Below are 20,935 nucleotides of genomic sequence, written 5' to 3'. Positions count from 1 at the left end.
TCTCCCTCCATTCAAACGACCTCATGGTCATCCAAACCAGAGGGTAGCACATTTTTCTCCCTAGGTTATTTCTATTCTTTAGGATGCTTCCACAATAGCAAAGGGCGAGCAATGAGGACAGTTCATTTGGGCGTTTTCCCTACTGGTAAATATATCAGTAGACATAGTCTTGGCTCAAACCAATGTCAAGTTGTATCTACCTCTCAAGTGGGAACCAGCTGTAATGGGCATTATAGAGTGGCACATGAAAAAATGACTTCCTGAGCCCAATTTGTCTGTGAAAAAAACCCAAGTCAAGGTTAAAGTTTCTTCCCTTTTTCAGTCATTCAATCATGTCCTATTCCCATGGACCATAGCTACCCATGGGGTTTTCTTGACAAGAATACTGGAGTGGTTTGCCATTTCTTTCCAGTGGATCTAATGGATCCTTTCTTCCCTTGAGGTTGATAATAATCTGCAGGTGGAATCCTTGATCCCTATGAAATCTCTGCCACTCTGATTAAGTCTCCTCTAATTCCAAGACTCAGCAAACAGCAAGGGGTAGGAAAAAAATCTTCCTTGTAGTGATAATTACAGTATTCCAGGAGAAGTTTATCTTCAGTGTATTGCCTCTAAAATTATAGTCCCAAGGCTGAAGGTGCCTTGGTGTATAAGCCTGGGCTGAAAAGGGGGCCATGAAGAATCATTATAATTACACCATCATGCAGAGGATGCTGGCTGAGAAAGGGCATAAGTTTGCCTTGTGCATAGCATGTCTTCTCAGCTGTTCTCTCATTTAAACAAAGGAACTCTATTTATACTCTTAGGAAAGGACTGTTGCTAGATAGATGAGGATGAAATCATATCATGTAAGTAAGAGCATATTGGAACCCTAAAGCCTTGTGGAGTAATTATGATATCCAGCCCAGATCTAGTAAGCAAAGCAGGATAGTATCACTTTATCTCCCACAAAACTTTGGTAGTTTACATTTTCAGAGGAATCATCATCATAATCATAACTAGCTTTTTTATATAGCAGCTAGGTTGGCACCGTAGTACACAGAACCCAAGATTCATCTTCCTGAGTTCAAGTCTAGCCTCAGACACTTCCTAGCTGTGTGACCCTGGACAAGTCACTTATCCCTATTTGCCTTAGTTTCTTTATCTTGTCAGATGAGCTAGAGAAGGTAATGGCAAAACACTCTGGTATCTTTGCCACGAAAATCCCAAATGAGGTCATGAAGAGCATGATTGAACAATAACAATAATATAGTGCTTAAAGTTGGCAAAATTCTTTACATGCATTATCTCATCTGGTCCTCACAACACCCTTGGGAGGTTATTGCTATTATTATCACCATTTTCATATGAGGAAACTGAGGCAAACAAGGTAAAGTGACTTGCCCAGGATCACATAGTTGGGAAGTGTCTGAAGCTCAGAAAGATGAGTCTTCCAGCCTCTAGGCACAATATTCTATCCACTGTACCACCTAACTGCCCATCATCATCATACTAGTTAGCATTTATATAGCCCTTAAAGTTGGCTAAGCTCTTTACAAATATTATTGCATCTGATCCTCACAACAACCTTGGGAGGCAATTATTATTCCCATTTTATGTATGAGGAAACTGAAACTGAGAGAGAGATTTAGCAACCTGTTGAGAGGTCACGCAGCTAGAAAATAGCTAAGAATGAATTTGAACTCAGGTCTTCCTGACTCCAAGTAGAAGATGCTATCAACTGTACCATCTAGCTGCTTCTTTTTTGTATTTTATTTCACTACGATGACTTTTGTGAACAGAACTTTATACTACACATGTACACATACATATATTATATAAACCTATGTGGCATGTATATATCCATGCCTATATTAAATATTAAACATTTATAAACAATTGCTTTTTTTAACATGTTCCCCCTCCTTTGCTCAGAAGGAACACTCATTAGTTCAAATGAGGCAGCACCTTGCCAAATTAGTTTGAGTTTGGGAGCACTTCAAAACAACCCGTATTTTAAAATTCCCTCTAAAGTCTTGTTTGTACATGATTCATTTATTCTGTAAACCCTTTCAGCGTCCATCTAGTCATCTTCTGCCAAAATATTCCAAATTCTGAATTAGTAGGACCCAAATTAGTAAAGGTCTTCAGAATTTACATTTATATATTTTCCAACTTATCTGAATATTTCGAGCAAGAAGTTGTTTGGTTTACATGATGCCAAAACAGCTGCTTCCATGTGTATTTTTTCACTATGTTAATGGGGGACGTGTTAATTCAATTCGATCAATACTGTGCCATTCTTTGCTAAGGGTTGGTGAAACAAATAAGAAAAAGAAAGGCTTATAATCTAAGGAGGGAAGACAATGCTCAAAGGAAACTGAAAAGCGGTGTGAGGGACAGCATGGGGGCATGATGTTCCATGGAGATTAAAACCAAATAGAGCTGCCCATGGAAAATGGAGAGTTGCCATTTTGGATATTCTGGCTGATGGCATTAGTCAGTTCAGAAGAACAACAAAGATGATGGTGGTGATTATAACGATCATAACTTCATTTATATGGTGCTTTCAAGTTTGCAAAGAACTTTACAAGCATATTATCCAATATAAACATCTGGTCAATTCTATCAAGTGACTTGTTCGACTTGATTGCTTTTCAATTAACTGACCAAATTTAGACAGGGAAAATGCCTTACTGCAAATGCCTTTGATACCGTCAGTTGCTCAATAGCAGAAACAGATGGTTTTAGCCATAGAAATGATATGAAAGAAGGTGCATTTCTATCTGTTTTGCTGCTGCCGAAGGACCATGGGGCTTTAACCATTTGACCTGGAGCTGAAACGTTCTATATGTCTTGTCTTACCTATTAGAATGTGAGCTCCTCGATAGCAAGGATGCTCTTATTTTTTTATTTGTACCCCTAGCTCTTAGGACTGTGCTATGCAAATAATAAGTACTTAATACTTATTTATCCATTCATTGCCCTCCCTACTAATGGCCCACATTTGTCCATTTGTTTTATTACATGTATTTGTGTGTATGTGTATAGTGTGTGTGTATATATATATATATATGTACATATATATATATTATTTACACCAACTTATGTAAACCATTTGCTCTTATGGGATCTAGACATAGCTCTTAAACCCATTTCCCACTTAAAATCTTTCATATAAATATGAGTATAGATGTGCCAGCAACCAAAACACCTTGGGGTTTTTTCTCTGTATCCTGTAAACTCTCTCTGCCTCTCTACATTCTCAAAGAGTTTCATTGACCACTTCATTACCAGGCATGGTGTGATAGACCAAGATCTAACATCACCGCCTACCCCCACACACATTCCCATTACTCTATCTGCTTAAGCAGGCTATTCCTATAAGCCAAGGAAATTCTTGCTAAGAGGCAATTGATCTGGGAAACAAAGCCTGGATGTTGATGCATCTTCCTAGTGGCCTAAGGCCATATTGACAGTGGCTTCTGAGAGATGCAGGTGGGAAGATGGTGGAGAAGGGCATGAAGCTCCCCTGCCCTCCTAATACCCCCCCACAAATGACCATAAATGCCCAAATCAGTGCTAAAATTAGCAAAAATGAGAACGGAGTGAAGCTGAAGAGCTGGGGGTAACTAGAGAGGAATTTTTTTTTTACTTTCCTGGCCTCAGCCCCACCACAGTAGGTCCTGGGGACAGGAGTAACGGTATGGATAGAAGACTTGAGGTCGAAATGAATGTAATAGAATGAGTCAAAATGATAGTGGAACAGACTGGGAGGAGGTAGGGTGGAATGGCTATCTGATATGAAGGAGGAATGTGGGGAGGTACTGTCATGGAGAAGGAGAAGAGGGGGTGGAGAGATGGGTATATTAGAAACTTCCTACTCTCATCTGTCCTGGAGTAAGGTGAGAATAATATACACAATTAGTAAGGTAAAAATCTTCTTAACATACAGAGAAACAGAAGGGAATATCTAATTTATATATTTCTACACACAAAATTTAAACATTTTGGAGTGTCTAGTTTTGCACATAATTTTTAATGTATTTAATGTTTTGGTGGTGGTAGTGGTTGCTAAGTATATAGTTTTTAAAATTAAAAAAAAGCTTCTTGTTCATGTAAGCATCAAAAGGTTCACCCACATGGATTTTCCTCCCTCCAAAGTTGCTTCAGGAATTGCCATAGCATCCTGCTGACCAGATTGGTTTCCATAAGGAGGTAAAGGGGTGCTATTTTATAAAAGATGAGTGTGAATATGTGTTGAGTGGTGAGCTGTTGGATGACTTAGGAATGTCTCTTTTCATTCCATTATTAGACCTGAATTCCCAGGAGATCACTCTGGGTCAGGCTCAGTTTACTACACATGGATACCAAAAAATCTATCTACCACCTGATTACAGGAATTATTCCTCCTGAAATGGTCTTGCTGGTCATCCCTAAGAGGCAACAATAAGGCAGGAGCTAGCAGGGAGTCCTATAAAGATCCTATTTTAGCAAGGAGCTAAAGAAAACTAGTTCCTAGAAATTAGAAATTTAAGTATAAAAGCAAAACTTAATATGTGCAGCTTGTATCTTCCATAGAGAAGACAGAATCAATACAGTTTGGGAACTTTCCTGCCAATTCAGAAGGCAATAATACACCTACTGTTCTCCACATGTAAGTAGGTAGGGGAAGGAACTAGAAAGGTCTCCTGCAAAAAGTGAAATGTTTGCTGTTTCAAAGCAAATCAGGGATGCCAGGAGGGAAAGGTAATGATGGAAGGAGAGCATTTGAACTAACCCCATACATTTTTAAAATCCTTATCTTCCATCTTAGAATCAATCCTGTGTATTGGTTCCAAGGCTGGAGGGCCAGACAATGGGGGATTGTGACTTGCCCAGGGTCACACACCCAGGAAGTTTCTGGGGCTACATTTGAACCCAGGACCTCTCCTCTTGAGACCTGAATTTCCATCTACTGAGCCACCTAGCTGCCCCCCCCCATACATTTTCATAACTGATTCTTCTACAGTTTTTAGCTGACTATACTCTCAATTTTAAAGTCAATATTTCCTTTACTAGAAGAACAATTTCTGTTTTGTGACAGTTCTAGAATTTTAACTTTTAAGATTTGCAAATTAAATGAAAAATCTGTTATGTACCTGCCTTACAGAATGGGTACAAATGAACCAGTTAAGTGAAAGGAGAGTAAAGATGAGAAATTGTGAAGTTTTGCTTTGTTCTGCTTTTTTGCAGGGGCATTGCTTAAACCTGAGTTTACTTTAACAGAATGCATCTTTTTCATCTTTCAGGCCCATTGTGTCAGAGCGGAATGAGCTCCTCATTCAATTCTTATCAGACTTGAGTTTAACTGCTGATGGCTTTATTGGCCACTACAAATTCAGACCAAAAAAGTTACCTACAACCACAGTCCTCCCTGTTACAACGACATCTCCTGCACCCACAAGTAAGTTTTCTGTAGGGGATTATAGGATTTAGTGGGGTAGAAAAAATTCTCTCAGGGTTACAGAAATTTTAAGAAAAAGAACATTCTTACTCAGAGAAAACAATTTCTGTTCCTTCCTTAAAAATGTTTAAAACAATAAGAATAGAGTGCATGGAATGTGATGAATTTATTAAGTACTTATTATGTGCCAGATATATAAAGGCTGGGTTATTCAGTGGATAGAGCATCGGGCCTGGAGTCAGGAAGATCTGAGTTCAAATCCAGCCTCAGACACTTAACTGTATGACCCTGGGCAAGTCACTTAACCTCTGTTTGCCTTTATCCATTGGAGAAGGAAATGGCAAACCACTCCAGTGTCTTTGTCAAGAAAACCCCATGGATAGTATTGGTGTGCTATGGTCCACAGGGTCCCAAAGAGTTGGACATAACTGAACAACTGAAGAACAACATTGTTTCAGGCTCTCTACTTAGTACTAAATATACAAAAAAAAGGCAAAAGACCATCCCAGCCCTTAAAAAGCTTACAATGTAATGAAGAAAACAACAATTATGTTCAAACAAGCTATATATATCCTTAGGTAGAAATAATTAAAAGAGGGAAGGCACTAGATTTAAAAGAGATTCAAAAAGGTTTCCTGAAGAACATGGGATTTTGATTGGGACTTAAAGGAAGCCAGGGAAGGTCAGTACTTGAAACAAAGGAGGAGGAATGGTCTAGGCATGGGGGTAGGGGATAGCCAGTGAAATTACCCAAAGCTGAGAAATGGAATGTCGTCTTCTGGAATAGCCTGGAAACCAGTGTCACCAGATTGAAGAGTATGTGTCAGGAAGCAAAGTATGAGTAGACTGGAAAGGTAGGATGGGGCTAGGTTATGAAGAGCTTTGAATGCCAAACAAAGCACTTTATATTTAATCTTGGAGGAAATAATAAGAGTTTATTGAATACTGAATATTGAATAGGGGTGACATGATTGGACCTTACTTTTAAAAAATCACTTTGATGGTTGAATGGAGGATGAATTGGAGCAGGGAGAGACTTGAGTCAGGCAGACCCACTAGGAGGTTGTTGCCACAATCTAGGCATAAGGTGATGAAAGCTTGGCAGTTTTAGAGGAGAGAAGGGGGCAAATTTGAGAAATATTGCAAACCTAAAATCAACAGACCTTATTAAATGTTTGTTGACGAGGAGGATGAACAACCATGTAGAAGAATAAGTCAAATTCATTTCCTTAAAGTAAGATGCCATAGAGAAAAGACAGTCTTTGATACACTGTCTATCGATATTATTCAAAAATGTTACTGGAGAAAATCACGACCACTATTTGTTTCCACTCGTCATCCTCTAACACTTCATAAAGGTATGGAAGTGACCCTCGGTTTTTGCAGTGGAGTATAACATCAATTCACCTTTATCCATCTGCAAAAGCTTTGAGTCTCGATCCTGAGTGTCTATCATGCAAGAACCAACCTGTCAGTTGGCAGAGCCTCATCTCATCACTAGGATGATGATATTTTCAACCTGCACTTCTTAGAGACCATTTACTATGATTTAGAGGAGTTTCAGTCTGCATCCAGGAAGGGAACATTTAGAGTGTGGAAGTTTCCTACACTTGAAGAGTGATACATTGATTTCTTTTTTTTTTTTTTTAAACTCTTACCAATACTATGTATTTGCTCCAAGGTAGAAGAGTGGTAAGGGCTAGGCAATAGAGGGTAAGTGACTTGCTCAGGGTCACATAGCTAGAAAGTGTCTAAGGTCAAATTTGAACCCAAGACCTTCCATCTCCAGGCGTGGCTCTCAATCCACTGAGCCACCCAGTCACCCCTGATGCATTGACTTCTAGCAGTCCTTTCTGATGCATTTGTCATCACTGGGGGACATCCCAGCTGGAAGAACCTTTACACACACACACACACACACACACACACACACACACACAATTGTATGACTATTTCTAGAGCCTGTTCACACAGAATTCCTGCATATGGACCTAACTTCAAACGAATCTATTCAGTATTTTTATCCTGGATTTATTCTAAACTTGATTATTTTTCTAGATGTGGAGTTATAGTATCTGGGGCTAATGTGCTAGCTCAAGAAAATCTTAACCTTTTTTTGTGTCATAGACCCCTGTGGCTGTCCATTGAAGTCTATGGATGCCTCAGAATAATGGCTTAAAAAAACACCTTACCTTCTGTCTTAGAATAGATAGTATGTATTGGTTCCCAGACAAAAGAATGGGAGGAGGGGTGCAGCTGGGTGGCTTAGTAGATTAAGAGCCACACATAGAGATAGGAGGTCCTGAGTTCAAATCTGACTATAAGATACTTCCTAGCTGTGTGACCCTGGGCAAGTCACTTAACCCCCATTGCCTAGCACTTACCACTCTTCTACCTTAGAACCAATACAGATTGGTTCTAAGGTAGAAGGTAAGGATTTAAAATAAAAAGACAGAAGAATGATAAGGGTTTGGGGGTTAAGTGACACCCAGAATCACACAGCTAGGAAATGTCTGAGACCAGGTTTGAATCCAGGACTTCCCATTTCCAGATCTGGCTTTCTATCCACTGAGCCAACTAGCTGTCCCTAGAATAATATTTTTAAATTCATAAAGTAAATACATTAAAGTATAAATAACAAAATACTTTTTACATTCTCATAAAAGGAAATGTAGATAATCACTTCTCAGTTAATATAAAGTTAAAATGTTGTATATATTTATATACAAACATATTATGGTTATATTAAAATATCATCCTGATGTATTATTAAAAAATTCATAAAGTAAAATACCTAGGAATAGAAAAGAAGTCAGTTATACTGAGACAGTTATTAAAATAAAAAATGTATTTTAAAAAACAGTTTATGCACTCCAGGTTCAGAACCTCTGCTCCAAATCACTGATTCCAAATCCTTTGGATAATTGCAATATCTGATGACTCTTAAGTTTATTTTGGGAGCTTTATTTTTAAAAAAAGTGCAATATGGCATATTGTTAAAATTAACTTAGCTTGGAGGTATCCGTTATAATTACTGACAATGCTGTAGACAGAGAGAGCTTTTATTCCTCTAGAAATCACTTTGTTAGGGCAAAAGCCCACTTCTTGCTCATCTACTCTATCTTCTTTATTTGTTACTACAAAAAGACTTCACCAGAATTTAAGGGATTATTGGTACTCTTCTGATAAAATGTTAGCTAAAGATAACTGCAGTAAATGATTCATTCATACCATAAGAAATCCTCAAAAGTTTAGATTTGTTCCCCACTTTCAGCTACCAGGGAGGTACTGAGAATGGCTATGGAAAAACAGAAGAGGATGGAAGATAGAGACCTAATACACTTTTGACCACCTTTTCATGGGTCAATCAATGTCCTAGAAGAAACACAGAAAAAATGCTTGTGTCTGTCAGAGAAGCCTTCAAACAATGCAGTCACCCCTTTTCCAAGCCCTGGAAGCTAACAGGAGTCATAATCATTCAGGACCAAAAAATCTACCAAAGAGCTCAATGGAGTCCAGTCTAATAAACTGGACAGCCATGAAGAACCTTTCTTTGGTAACAGCATTACAGTTCATCCCAGGTGCAGACTTTCCCTAGCCATGGTGCTGATTAAATGATGTGTACTCACTTTATTGCTCATCTAAGGATGTCACTGGCATCACCATAACACATTAGAGTTGGAAGAACTCTAAAATCATCTTGTCCAATCTCTTTATTATTACAAGTGAGGTAATTGAAGCACGAAAAGGATGAGGAGATCTTCAATGAAATACTACTAGTTAATCAACTAGTTGAGACAACAAAAGTTTCCCGATTCCCATTCTAGGTCTCTTTCTACTATACCTTTTTTCCTCCCTACCTCACTTTGGCCTTCCTGTCAATGATATTCAGCAGATTTTCTAAATATGTTGAAAACATCTTTCATAAAAATCCAGGCCACAAAGGAATCATATATGAGCAAGTAAGCCTTGAAAGTTGAATTTATTATATGCTTTAAAAAGAGAGGCAAGCTGAACGTAGTAGGGGTTCGTAGTTTCATATACAATTCTTTTTCTGAAAATTCTCATTTTATTTGATTTCGCCAAGTTGAAAATAGAAAAATTTAAACTAGAGAAAAGAAACAGGCATTCCTTTCATCCTTTTGATCCCTGTTCCCCTTCTGTACAAAGCCTTGGGAGATTATACTACAGTAATATTGTGTCAAAGAACTAGGAGTGTGAGGAATTTGCTGGGGATGAGAAGTTGATTCTGATTGAACTGATATGTGTATGGATCTTAGAGGATGGCATAAAATCATAGCATCTTCATTAAATAGATTATACTGGAAAAGACTCATTAATAAGGCTGTCTTCAATACAAAGATATTTCTGTGTTCAAATATATAAAACAATTTTAGCAAATAAAGATGGAATCAGTGTCCTTTGGGTTAGTTAGATAGGGCCACTTTTCCAAAAACCAACCTGGCTTGCGAAAACAGTAAATATATATAGCATGCTGTCTTTTGTGAGGGGAGGTAATACTACTCACCATCAGAGAGTAAGCCTTGAATTGTTTTTTATTCAAAATCAAGTTAAAACAAACCAACAGATAGTTATTGAATCGCTGCTGGGTATACTCAACACTAAGCTAGAAGATTTGGGGGAATATAATGAAGTACAAAATAAGGTTTGGGTTTTCAGAGAAACAAGATATTAAAAAACATAAGATCTGAAATAACAAAGGAAGATTTAAATAACAGTCAATGACAGGCAATTAAAGAACCTCTAAAAAACAGAACATAATTAATAGACAAGTGCAGAGATCACTATGGAAGCCCAGGAGAGGGAGGGCTGACCTCAAACTGAATTTCAGTTGAGTTTTGAAGAATGAGGATTTAGGGAACTGTTCTATAACTTATAAATTCACACTATTGCCTGGGGCACTTGAAAAGTGAAGTGACTTTCCAAGGGCTTACCCAGTAAGTATAATTTTTAACTTGGGTCTTTCTCACTTCAAAACCAACTCTTTACAATACTGTCCTGCCACCATGGCAGCAAGGTGGCAAAGTGGCACTGGACCCAGAGTCAGGAAGACTTGAGTTCAAACCCATCCTCAGATACTTACTGGCAAATGTGATCCTAGGCAAGTAGCCTCTCTCTGCCTTAGTTTCTTCAACTGTAAGATGAGGAAAATAATAACACCTCACAGGATCAAATGGAGATAACATTTGTAAAGTGCCTGGTACTTAATAGACACTTAACAAATCTTTGTTTCCTTCCTTTCCTAAGTCTTTAATGCCATTTCTTTAAGCTAAGGAAATTGTCAGGATTCCAGGTTTAATTGAATACCTCACACTCTTTTTAGAGATTATTGGAGTTTTTATTTAGTTTCTCCTTTAATCCCCAAAGATCCTAGACCAGTTTAACAAGAATACAAGATTTCCTGCTTCATTGTATTAAATGCTACACCTGCTTATAAAGCCTTATTCACTAATCCTTAAATAACTCTGCTTTAGTGAAGGTAGATTAAATATTTCAGTTTAAATGAGTACATCTAATACACTGAGGGGACACGTGCTTTGCATTCAGATGGTGACTATATTCAAGGACCCCTAAGCCCTTCCAAAGCTGCTTCTGTAGCCAACATAGAATGGAACCGTGCAATCCTTCTGAGCAGGAGCAGGGTACGAGAGTGAATCAGAGGTGTGATTTTTGGCCACGGACACAAGACTGACCCTTTCTCTTAGGAAAAATATCAGCAGTTATGTAATTTTCAAGGAGCAAGACAGGGCCTTGGTGGGCAGTTTTTTCTAAAAGCTGTCTATGTAGGGTATGAATTGGTCAGTCATTCTAGAAGGTAATTTGGAACTACACTCCAAAAAAGTCAGGAAAATATGCCTACCCTTTGACCCAGAAATGTAATTTCCCAGGCCTATTCCCCAAAAGAATCAAAGAAAGAAAAGTACCCATATGTACAAAAAGATTTAAAGCAGCTCTTTTTTGAGTTGGCAAAGAATTGGAAACTAAGATTACGCTGCCAATTTGGAAACAACTGGACAAATTATGTCCCTTGAATATAACAGAATATTATTGACTCTTAAGAAATAATAACAAGGATAATTTCATAGAAACTAGAGAAGGCTTGTATGACCTGCTGAGGAGCGAAATGAATGGAACCAAGGGAACATTTGGTTATATAACAACAATATTGGATATTATAACAACAGTGTAAAAATTAATTTTAAAATACTTAAGTATTTTGAGCAGTACAGTAGTCAACCATGATTGATCCAAAAGACTGATGATAAAAAATTCTTCTGAACAGAAAAATATTGGACTAAATATACAAAATGAGACAGTTTTGGACACAGTTAACACAAGAGTTTGTTTTCCATGACTATGCCTATCTAACACAAAGGTTTTTCTTTTCTTTTTTTTATTGGAAGAGGGATAGAAAGGAAGAAAAATGTTTCATGATGGAAAATGTTTAATTAAAAATGAGAACAAAACTAAAGATATATTAATGCAGCTAAACTGGAAATTTTTTCGCTATGGGGAGATTAGAAAATGAGTTCATGCTGACAGAATTACAATTTATAATTCCTAAAAGCTTTGATGTCACCATAGTGTTTTTTTTTTAAGCTTTCAAAATCCCACGGCAAGTACTCATGGATTCTCAAAAGCAATGCCAGAGGAGTGCAAATTCTAACAGATCTTATGGTTGGGGTCAATGATCCTAAAAATCATACATATTTCTAAATCTTATAAGACTAAGAAAGAAAGACTTCAAATCTGAGCCTGAAGATATTCTGAATATGTTTTGTTTAAGGCAAGGAGAGGCTTATCACCAGAAAGATGGCCACCAGATTATGCGTTTTTAAAATTATATCATCTCATGAAAACCACTTTGTTGGTGAGAGACAATATCCAGACCAATGAAATAATAGATTTGTTTTTTAAACCCTTACCTTCCATCTTGCCCAGTGACTTGCCCAGGGTTGGTCACATAGCTAGGAAGTGTCAGAGGCTCTCAGAATTGAACCCAGGATCTCCAGTCTCCAGATCTGGCTCTCTAGACACTGAGCCACCTAGCTGCCTACACTAGATCTTTCAAAGTAGAAGTTGAGCATCAGAATTTGAGTCAAGTTCAAGTTTAAAGGAAATCCCTTTTAAGAAATAACATACAGTCACAAAGGGTTCAGCTCTGCATACTAGGAAAACTATTAGTAAAAATAATAACAATAATAACATACCTAGCATTTATATAATAATGACAGCTAGCATTTATGTAATAATAATAATAATAGCAGCTCACATTTATATAGCACCTACTATGTTCAAATCCTATCTCACTTAACAACTGTGTGACCCTAGACAAGTCACTTAACCTCTTCCTCAATTTCCTCATCTATAATATGTTAATAAAAGCACCTACCTTACTGGTTGTTGTGAGGATCAAATGAAATAATATTTGTAAAGCACTTAATATAGTGCTTAGAACATAGTAGGCACTCTATATCCTTTCCACTTCCCTTCTCCATATGGCAGACACTATGGTAACTGAATTTCAGAAATATCATTTCCTTTGATTCTCACAATAGCTCTTTGAGAGAGGTGTTATTATTATTCTCATTTTATAGTTGAGCAAACAGAGGTACACAGAGGTTAAGTTACTTGCCTAGAATCACACCATTAGTGTCTGAAGCTATATATGAACTCAGATTTCATAACTCCAGCCACTCTCTCCTTTAAGCCTTCATAGTCCAGAAGGACCAATCTGTTTAAATCAATTTATTTAGTTGGACCTTATAACCTCCACACTGTAATCCACAAAGGAGTACCTGCTGAATTAATTGTTGAATATTTTGTGGAGATGATGATTATATGTCCCTATTTTATCTTCTTGTTTAAAAATGTATTTAATGACTACTTCTTTTGTTTCCTCATAACCTAGAATCATAGCTGCTTGACATTACAGCATTACTATAGATAATGAAATAAATATATCTACCTTGCTGTATACATGAGATAGACTAGGGAAATGGACCTATATTTGATAAGAATAGGGAACTCCCAGGAGAAGATATTCCCTTTAACAATATACATGTCAGCATCTTCTCTACAATTTATATTCTTAGAAGATTCCCTAGTGCACCAAAAAGTTAAGGGATTTGCCCAGCATCACTTAGGTAGAAGAGGGACTTGCCTCCAGCTTCCTATCCAGGATATTCCGTACCTTTCAAAAGGGATATGTTTATAAAAACTTGTTTGTAAACCAAATTTAGTGAGCCAGCGATCATGGCCAAGTAAATGCTATATTAAAGGCTCTAGATCAGTGATGGTGAACGTTTTAGAGACTGAGTGCCCAAACTGCAACCCTCTTGCTGCATGTGAGCCCTCCACTTTACCCTAGTCAGGAAGAAAGGAAGTGCTCCATTGGGCTGCTGAGCAGAGGGGCGGATGATATGAGAAATGTCCTCAGGCACACATGGAGAGGGGGAAGGGAGTAGCCCCCTCCAGCATACTCTGACACATGAGCCATAGGTTTGCCAACACGGCTCTAGACCTTAGCTCTGGGCTAGGAATAAGAAGATGTAAGTTCTGGTCCAGCCACTCAATTTAATAGTCATTTAGCTCTAAAAAATACCTTTCTGAGCCCCATTTTCTTTATCTGTGAAATGGGAACAAGAACAATCCCTCTAAGACTACTTCAGAAAATTGTAAGAATCAAATAAGAAGATATATCTCAGTTTTCAAGGGGCTTTGAAAACTACAAAACATTATGAAAATGTGAAGTATTTCTGTTATTTAAATCTTCAACCACCCTTGTTATTGATGCCTTTAATTTCTGCCTATTGTGATATCCAGAAGTTGGTAATTCTAAATTCAGATTTTTATATTTTTTACTTTCTTAAAGCAGGGCACATCTTCATAATAAATTCTTTTTTGAAAGTTATTTTAGGAAAGCATTAGTTGAAATAATTAAGAAAACAATGAAGTCATTTGGATCATTTTTATCTTAAAAATTGCAAGCAACCTATTGAGTTCCCCCAGGGAAATTAGAGAATCAGTTCATAACAATGAAAAATTATGAAAAGAAGCAATCTCTTCCGTGTATTACTCTTGAATTACATTGTTGAAGCTTAGACCTAACTATATATGCAGATTGGTGCCAGGGGGAATAACTGAGAAAGTCAAATCTACAGATTTAGATGCAACACTATGCTTCCATGCATGCATTTTTTGTGAATCATATGGCTTTGGTTTTTTTTTTAATAAAGGTTCAAGACCTACTGTGGCCCTATGTCAACAAAAATGCAGAAGAACTGGGACTCTGGAGAGCAATTATTGTTCAAGTAACTTTGGTAAGGGGAAAAAACACAGCCTTTTTTTATAATGGGAAACTTGGGGAACTGCATGATTATTGTCAAAGGAATTACTGAGAATTTAATTGTAAATGGTCAGTAGCATAATTCACATAGATATTTGCATGCCACATTGTTATTTATATCTCCTTGGAAAACAAACTTTCTCTTTGGTCTACATTTCCATTGCCTTAAATTGGGTCAGAAATGGAAGCACTTGGCAATCTTCTGGTTGAGATGATATTTTGGAACACGTGAATTCCTAAGAAATCCAGGGTCTAGATCACAGAGAGATTTATAGAGAAGCGTTTATTAGCAGGAAGTCAAGTTGAAAGCAAATTAGAGTCTAGGAAAGACTGAATGGTGGGAGTTGGGTAGAGTCTATGGACCACTGCAGGGATGTGCTTCCTGAGAACTCTGCTACATTCAGCTTTGGGGTGTCCAGCACCCCAAATGTTTTCTGACTCATCCACATTAGAACCTTTAGGGTAACAAATCTGCTCTTGGATAAATAGACTTAGAAATGGCAAGCATCATCAAATGAATGATTTATCATGTGATATCACTAGAATAGGGACTTTTAAAAGGATGGTTTTTAGACATTTCAGTGTTAGCATTTTGTCAATTGTGGATTTGTTTACAGTCTATGAAATGATCACCAAATAAGGACCCATACAAAGCTAGCTATAAAAGAAAGACTAATTGTCAATGTGATTTCATTTACATCACATCATTTTGTACTAGGAATGAATGGCTCAACAGAAGCAGAGCTTTTCCTAGCTTGGTACATCTTAATTATGAATTACCACCTTGTTTTGCCAGGACCATCCCACATCCTCAGCAAATACAAATTCCAGCCCTTTCAGTAGAACCATGCCACCATTAAATAGTAGCAAGGCTAATTCAAATAGAATTTGGTGGCCCATGGGAATAAACTGGTCTCTTTTATCTTTTATCCATTGAACCAGGGATGGAAAACTTTTTTTCCCTACTAAGGATCACTAATTTTCCATGAGAAGAAAATAGAATTATATAAATAAAAAACAATTCATTTGAGTTTGTCCTTATTTTTTAAGAGAAATATAAAGCTTTCCATTCACCAGCTTTTAACATAAAGAACAAAGAACACAGATTTAAAAACAAAAATAATAAAAATTAAATCTTTTCTTTTTCATTACATGGGAAAGAATTGATAAGGTACTAAAGACTGAGGGAATATTATACAGCTGGAAGAGAGAATGAGAAATGTATAGATAGGTAGGAAGAGAAAGACAAAATGAAAGAAACAGTGACAAAGATCATGAACAAAAAAGCAGAAAAAGAAGAAAGGGAAAGAGACAAAAATGGACGCACTTTCAGAAACATTGGAAAAAAAGACATACCTGCTTCAACATAGCAATATCCCCCTCTTGTGACTTTAAGATATTGTTATTATGCCGTGGTGTGTTTTCACATCTATAGGCATGAGAAGGGTTATTGCTTGGCTAAAGGTAAGCCTGTGTCCAGAAACTCTCTACATCTGTAGTAGAGCATTGACTTACTGGTTTTAATCTAGTATGAATTTATATTTCATACACAATCAAAGAAACGGTTATCAAAGAAATCATGGACCTTTTTTAAAATTTTTTTTTATTTTAAACCCTTAACTTCTGTGTATTGACTTATAGGTGGAAGATTGGTATGGGTAGGCAATGGGGGTCAAGTGACTTGCCCAGGGTCACACAGCTGGGAAGTGTCTGAGGCCGGATTTGAACCCAGGACCTCCTGTCTCCAGGCCTGGCTCTCAATCCACTGAGCTACCCAGCTGCCCCCATGGACCTTTTTTTAATACAACTCTGGTAAAATTAAACATTAGGCTTCTATCCAGCCTTTTCTTTAGGCTTCCAAAATTTATTTGTGAAATAAGGAAAAAATATTTCATTGTTTTCAGTCCTGCTCACTTGACTCTTTGATTTTCACATTTAAAAAATTGTTTTCTTTTCTAGTGCTAGCTGGTACTGTTATCACAACAATGACAAAGGGTGGAAGCTTGCTCGCAACAATATCAATCATCAATGTATACAAGGAAGGAAACCTGGCGATTCAGCAAGCTGGCAAGAACATGAGTACCAAGATTACTGTTGTTTGTAAGCAATGTCCTCTCATCAGAAGAGGTGGGTTAAATAAGAAACTTAGTAGATGGTTCTAAAGCAGGTGAGGGATGGACTGAACTAACCTGAAAGCATATCTCTGATCCATAAAGTGGCACAGTGGAAAGAGTGATGGACCTAAAGTCAGGAAGTCCTGAGTTCAAATCCAGATTCAGATACTTAGCTTTGTGACCCTGGGTAAGATAATTTACCTTTATTCACCTCGGTTTCCTTACCTGTAAAATGGTAATAATAATAATAGAGGATCAAACAATGTAATAGTTGTAAAGTACTTAGCACAGTGCCTGGCATATAGTAAGTGCTGTATGTTAGCTATTAATAAAATTTGTAGAGTATTTTGGCAACTTCCAAGCTCTCTAAAGGCACTGGCTATAAATCTGGTATAACAACACCTGCTTCTGACAATTTTAAATATATTTTAGGAGAATAGTAGAACTAGATTGAACTCCTACTGCATGGCAAATGAAAAATCCCTAAATGACTTTCTGATGATATCTGGCAAGCCTATAAATTATCCTCACATTTGATGTTATGGCCAACCCTTCAATCAACCAATCAATAAGCATTCATTAGCATAATACCTGGGACATGAATAAATGTTTATTGGCCAACATATTTTAGGTTCCAGGTGCTGGAGATGAAAGTACAAAAAACAGGACACAATCTCTACTAGCAAGCAGTTTACATTCTAATGTCGGTGACAAGAAGTGCACACCTAATTATATCCAGCATAAAACTAAAGTTAATAAATACAAATACATTCAAAATAGCTTGGGAAGGAAGCTACCAGCTGTTTGGGGTTAGGAGAGGAAGGATCAAGAAAAGCTTCATGCAAAAGATGAAGTTGAGTTGCAGCTTAAAGGAAAAGAGGGATTCTATGAGGCAGAGAGGTAAGGAGAAAGTGCATTATTCCAACCAGAGGGAATGGCCAAATAGAAAAGAAGAGTGTCGCAGGGCAAGAACAGTATTAGTGTATAAACATTTAAGTGCCAACTGTATGCCAGGAGCTATGCTTCATTCTGCAGATATGAAGACAAAGACAGTCTACTGGGGGGAAACAACATGCCAAATAGTTAGATCTCAAATTTCAAAAGGATATGTACCCAATGAGTCTCGGATAAGTTGGAGCCAAGTTGCAAGGGGTTTTCCAAACCAAAAAGAATGTATGATAATATATGTACAATCTACATCATATTACCTGCTATCTTGGGGAGGGGGGAAGGTGAGAGAGAGAGGGAGAGAATATGGATTTCAAAATGTCTGAAATTATTAAAAATTATATCAACATGTGATCTGGAAAAAAATTTTAGTGTAAATTTTTTAAAAATGTAAAACAATTAACTCCTCCAAAGGTGTTTTGGGTGGTGAGTAAGGAGGGTAGTGGGGGAAGAGAAACCAAACAGAAGAATTTAATTATTTTATCTTAGAGGTACTCAAGTAGGGAGGGTAATAATATGGTCAGATCTGTGTTAAAGGAAGTAACAGTTTGAACAATAGAGTGGGGAAACCATTTGAATAAGGAAGACATTTAGGATGCTGTTGTAGTAATTAGGCAAGAGGTGGACAACAGATAAGCCATGACCTGTCCTGGAATCCACAAAATGTAAAGAAAAGTCAAGGAAGTGCCCTGGTACATTGAATGAGGAGAAATGAATGAAGGAATAAGCATAATTGTTTGTCTTTACATTACACTCTATTGTTCAAACTGCTACTTCCTGTAACACAGATCTGACCATGTTATTACCCTCCCTACTTGAGTACCTCTAAGATAAAATAATTAAATTCTTCTGTTTGGTTTCTCTTCCCCCACTACCCTCCTCATTGTTATTGTTGGATGTATTGTTTTCCTGGTTCTGCCCATTTCGTTCTGCATCAATTCATAGCAACTTTCCTAGGTTTCTCTGAAACCATCTCTTTCTTATTCTTTTTCTTATTCTTATTCTTGCAAACACCACCTTTTGCACACACACACACACACACACACACACACACACACACACACACCCTTATGTATAGCAATAACTAACACTTTTACAGAGCTTTAAGATTTGCAAATCACTTTCCTCAGAAAGACTCTGTGAAGTAAATAATAAATATAGTATTTAGCAGATGAGAAAACTGAGCCTCAGACAGATTAAATGACTTGTCCATAAAATCACAGCTACAGTCAGAGGAGAGATTAATCCACAACCAGCACTCATTCCACAATGCCATGGAGCTACCTTCTCAATATATTCTGGAATCAACTTATTTTAGTTCTGAAAGGAAACTTTAAAAGTCTTAATGTGATAGACTTAAACTTCTTCAATTCTTGTCTATCTTTAAAACATGTTTGTTGTCAACCCTTATAGACAAAAGGAAAGGGAAGTCAAGAGAGATTAATGACTTGCCCACAGCAAACACAGATCAGTGATGACAGTGCTAGAAATTGAGAGGCAGCAAGTTATAAGATGAATAACACAGTATGAAGAAGAAAGTTTCGAATCCCATCTCATTGCCCAGAGAACCCTGGGCAAATCATTTAAACTGTCTTGGCCTCAGTTCTTCATTTGCCAAATGAGGGGGTTGGACTAGATGGTTATTAATCTAAATAGAGGTATTTCTTTAGATAGCTCTAAAACTGTGAGCCTATATGTGTTGATTGAATTTTGGTGAATTCAGATTTCCAGAGATCTTAAAATAGATTCTTAAATCTTAAATCTTAAATTAAATTAAATTTAATTTAATTTAATTTAATTTTAAAAAATCTTAAAATAGATTTATTCCAAACAGTGGTTAACAAATGGCATACGGTAACTACCCAGAGAAATAAATATTATAATAATATGTTCAGAAAAAAATCTCATAATTTCATTTTTGCACCCCGCAGGTCTAAATTACATCATCATGGGTCAGGTGGATGAAGATGGTCGAGGAAAGATCACACCAAACAGCTTTATCATGAATTTCAAGATGAAGAATCAAAAAATCCTGAATGCCTTGAAAAATAAACGCTGTTAAAGAAGAAAGATATCAAATAAAGCTGCATTCTAGTATATCTTATGGAAGATCTATTTTCATTCAGTAGGAAAAAAAGTCTTTAAAATTAAATACTGGGCATTCCCGAAAGATCAGCTTGATATAATGTGGCCTCACTTAACAGTGATGGAAATTATGTGCGCAGTCCTTGAGGTAGAGATCTGATTATCAACCTTAAGACATGTTGCAGTAATTGTGTGAACTGAAATGTACTAAGTTCTAACGACTTGGAAACTATTAATTTATACATCTTGGTAAGAGTTCTTTTAGAAATGAATTTTGTAAGGATGTGAAAAGGAAGATTTTTAAGTGCAATATTTATAGTGATATGGTTTTTGACTTTTAGCTTTTGCTCTGAGTTTTTATATTGTCTTTCTGCATTTTTATCTATGCTTAATAAAATATTTTAAAATAAAATGTAGCAGTCATTATGCTTACTCTACAGTTAGCTGGGAATGCTAAGAGTAAACACAATATATTTCCTCTACAACTGATACTAAGACAGAAGGTAAGGGGTTTTTTTTAACTCCATAAATAATTAATATTTTATTTTATTTTTCCAACTGGACCTGTTATTTCACTGAGGGTAAGGTGATCCCAGTGTGGAAACACTTTCTACCAATGCAAATCAGCAACTGTTGTAAGACTTGTCTTAGAGAATCAGCTGGGACACTGAGTGGTTATATGACTAACTTATGGTCATGCAGTCAGGGTGTATCAGAGGTGACCCAGGTCTTCCTAAACCTGAGGCAGTCTTTCTTTCTACAACCTGCTACCCCAGGAGCTCTTACCCTTTCTTTGTGCCATGGATCCCTTTTGGCAGATGAGTACTAAGGCAAAAGATCAAGCCTGTGGACCTTTTCTCAGTGTAATATTAAGTACATAAAATACATAAGATTAGAAAAGAAGATAATTATATTGAAATATAGTTATCAAAACAACAATAAAAATTCACAGATGTAGGGATAAAAGTCCTACACTGCATCATGTTTTTTCAT

At 36.9% G+C, this 20,935-nt stretch overlaps 1 protein-coding gene across 1 annotated transcript in view; it reads left to right on the top strand.

Moving 5' to 3' along the window:
* Window positions 1-20,066, top strand: part of PCOLCE2 (procollagen C-endopeptidase enhancer 2) — an 88,599-nt gene extending 68,533 nt beyond the window's left edge. The window contains exons 6-9 of the mRNA XM_044667608.1: window positions 5,271-5,425; window positions 14,686-14,769; window positions 16,755-16,922; window positions 19,789-20,066. Of these exons, the coding sequence (XP_044523543.1) occupies window positions 5,271-5,425; window positions 14,686-14,769; window positions 16,755-16,922; window positions 19,789-19,919 (538 nt within the window). The 3' untranslated portion in view covers window positions 19,920-20,066. The remainder of the gene's footprint in view (window positions 1-5,270; window positions 5,426-14,685; window positions 14,770-16,754; window positions 16,923-19,788) is intronic.
* Window positions 20,067-20,935: the final 869 nt, after the last annotated feature.

This window comes from Gracilinanus agilis, chromosome 3, assembly GCF_016433145.1.
Source record: "Gracilinanus agilis isolate LMUSP501 chromosome 3, AgileGrace, whole genome shotgun sequence".
Taxonomy (NCBI): domain Eukaryota; kingdom Metazoa; phylum Chordata; class Mammalia; order Didelphimorphia; family Didelphidae; genus Gracilinanus; species Gracilinanus agilis.
The sequence above is the reverse complement of the archived record's forward strand: the minus strand, read 5'-3'. Positions and strand labels throughout refer to the sequence as shown.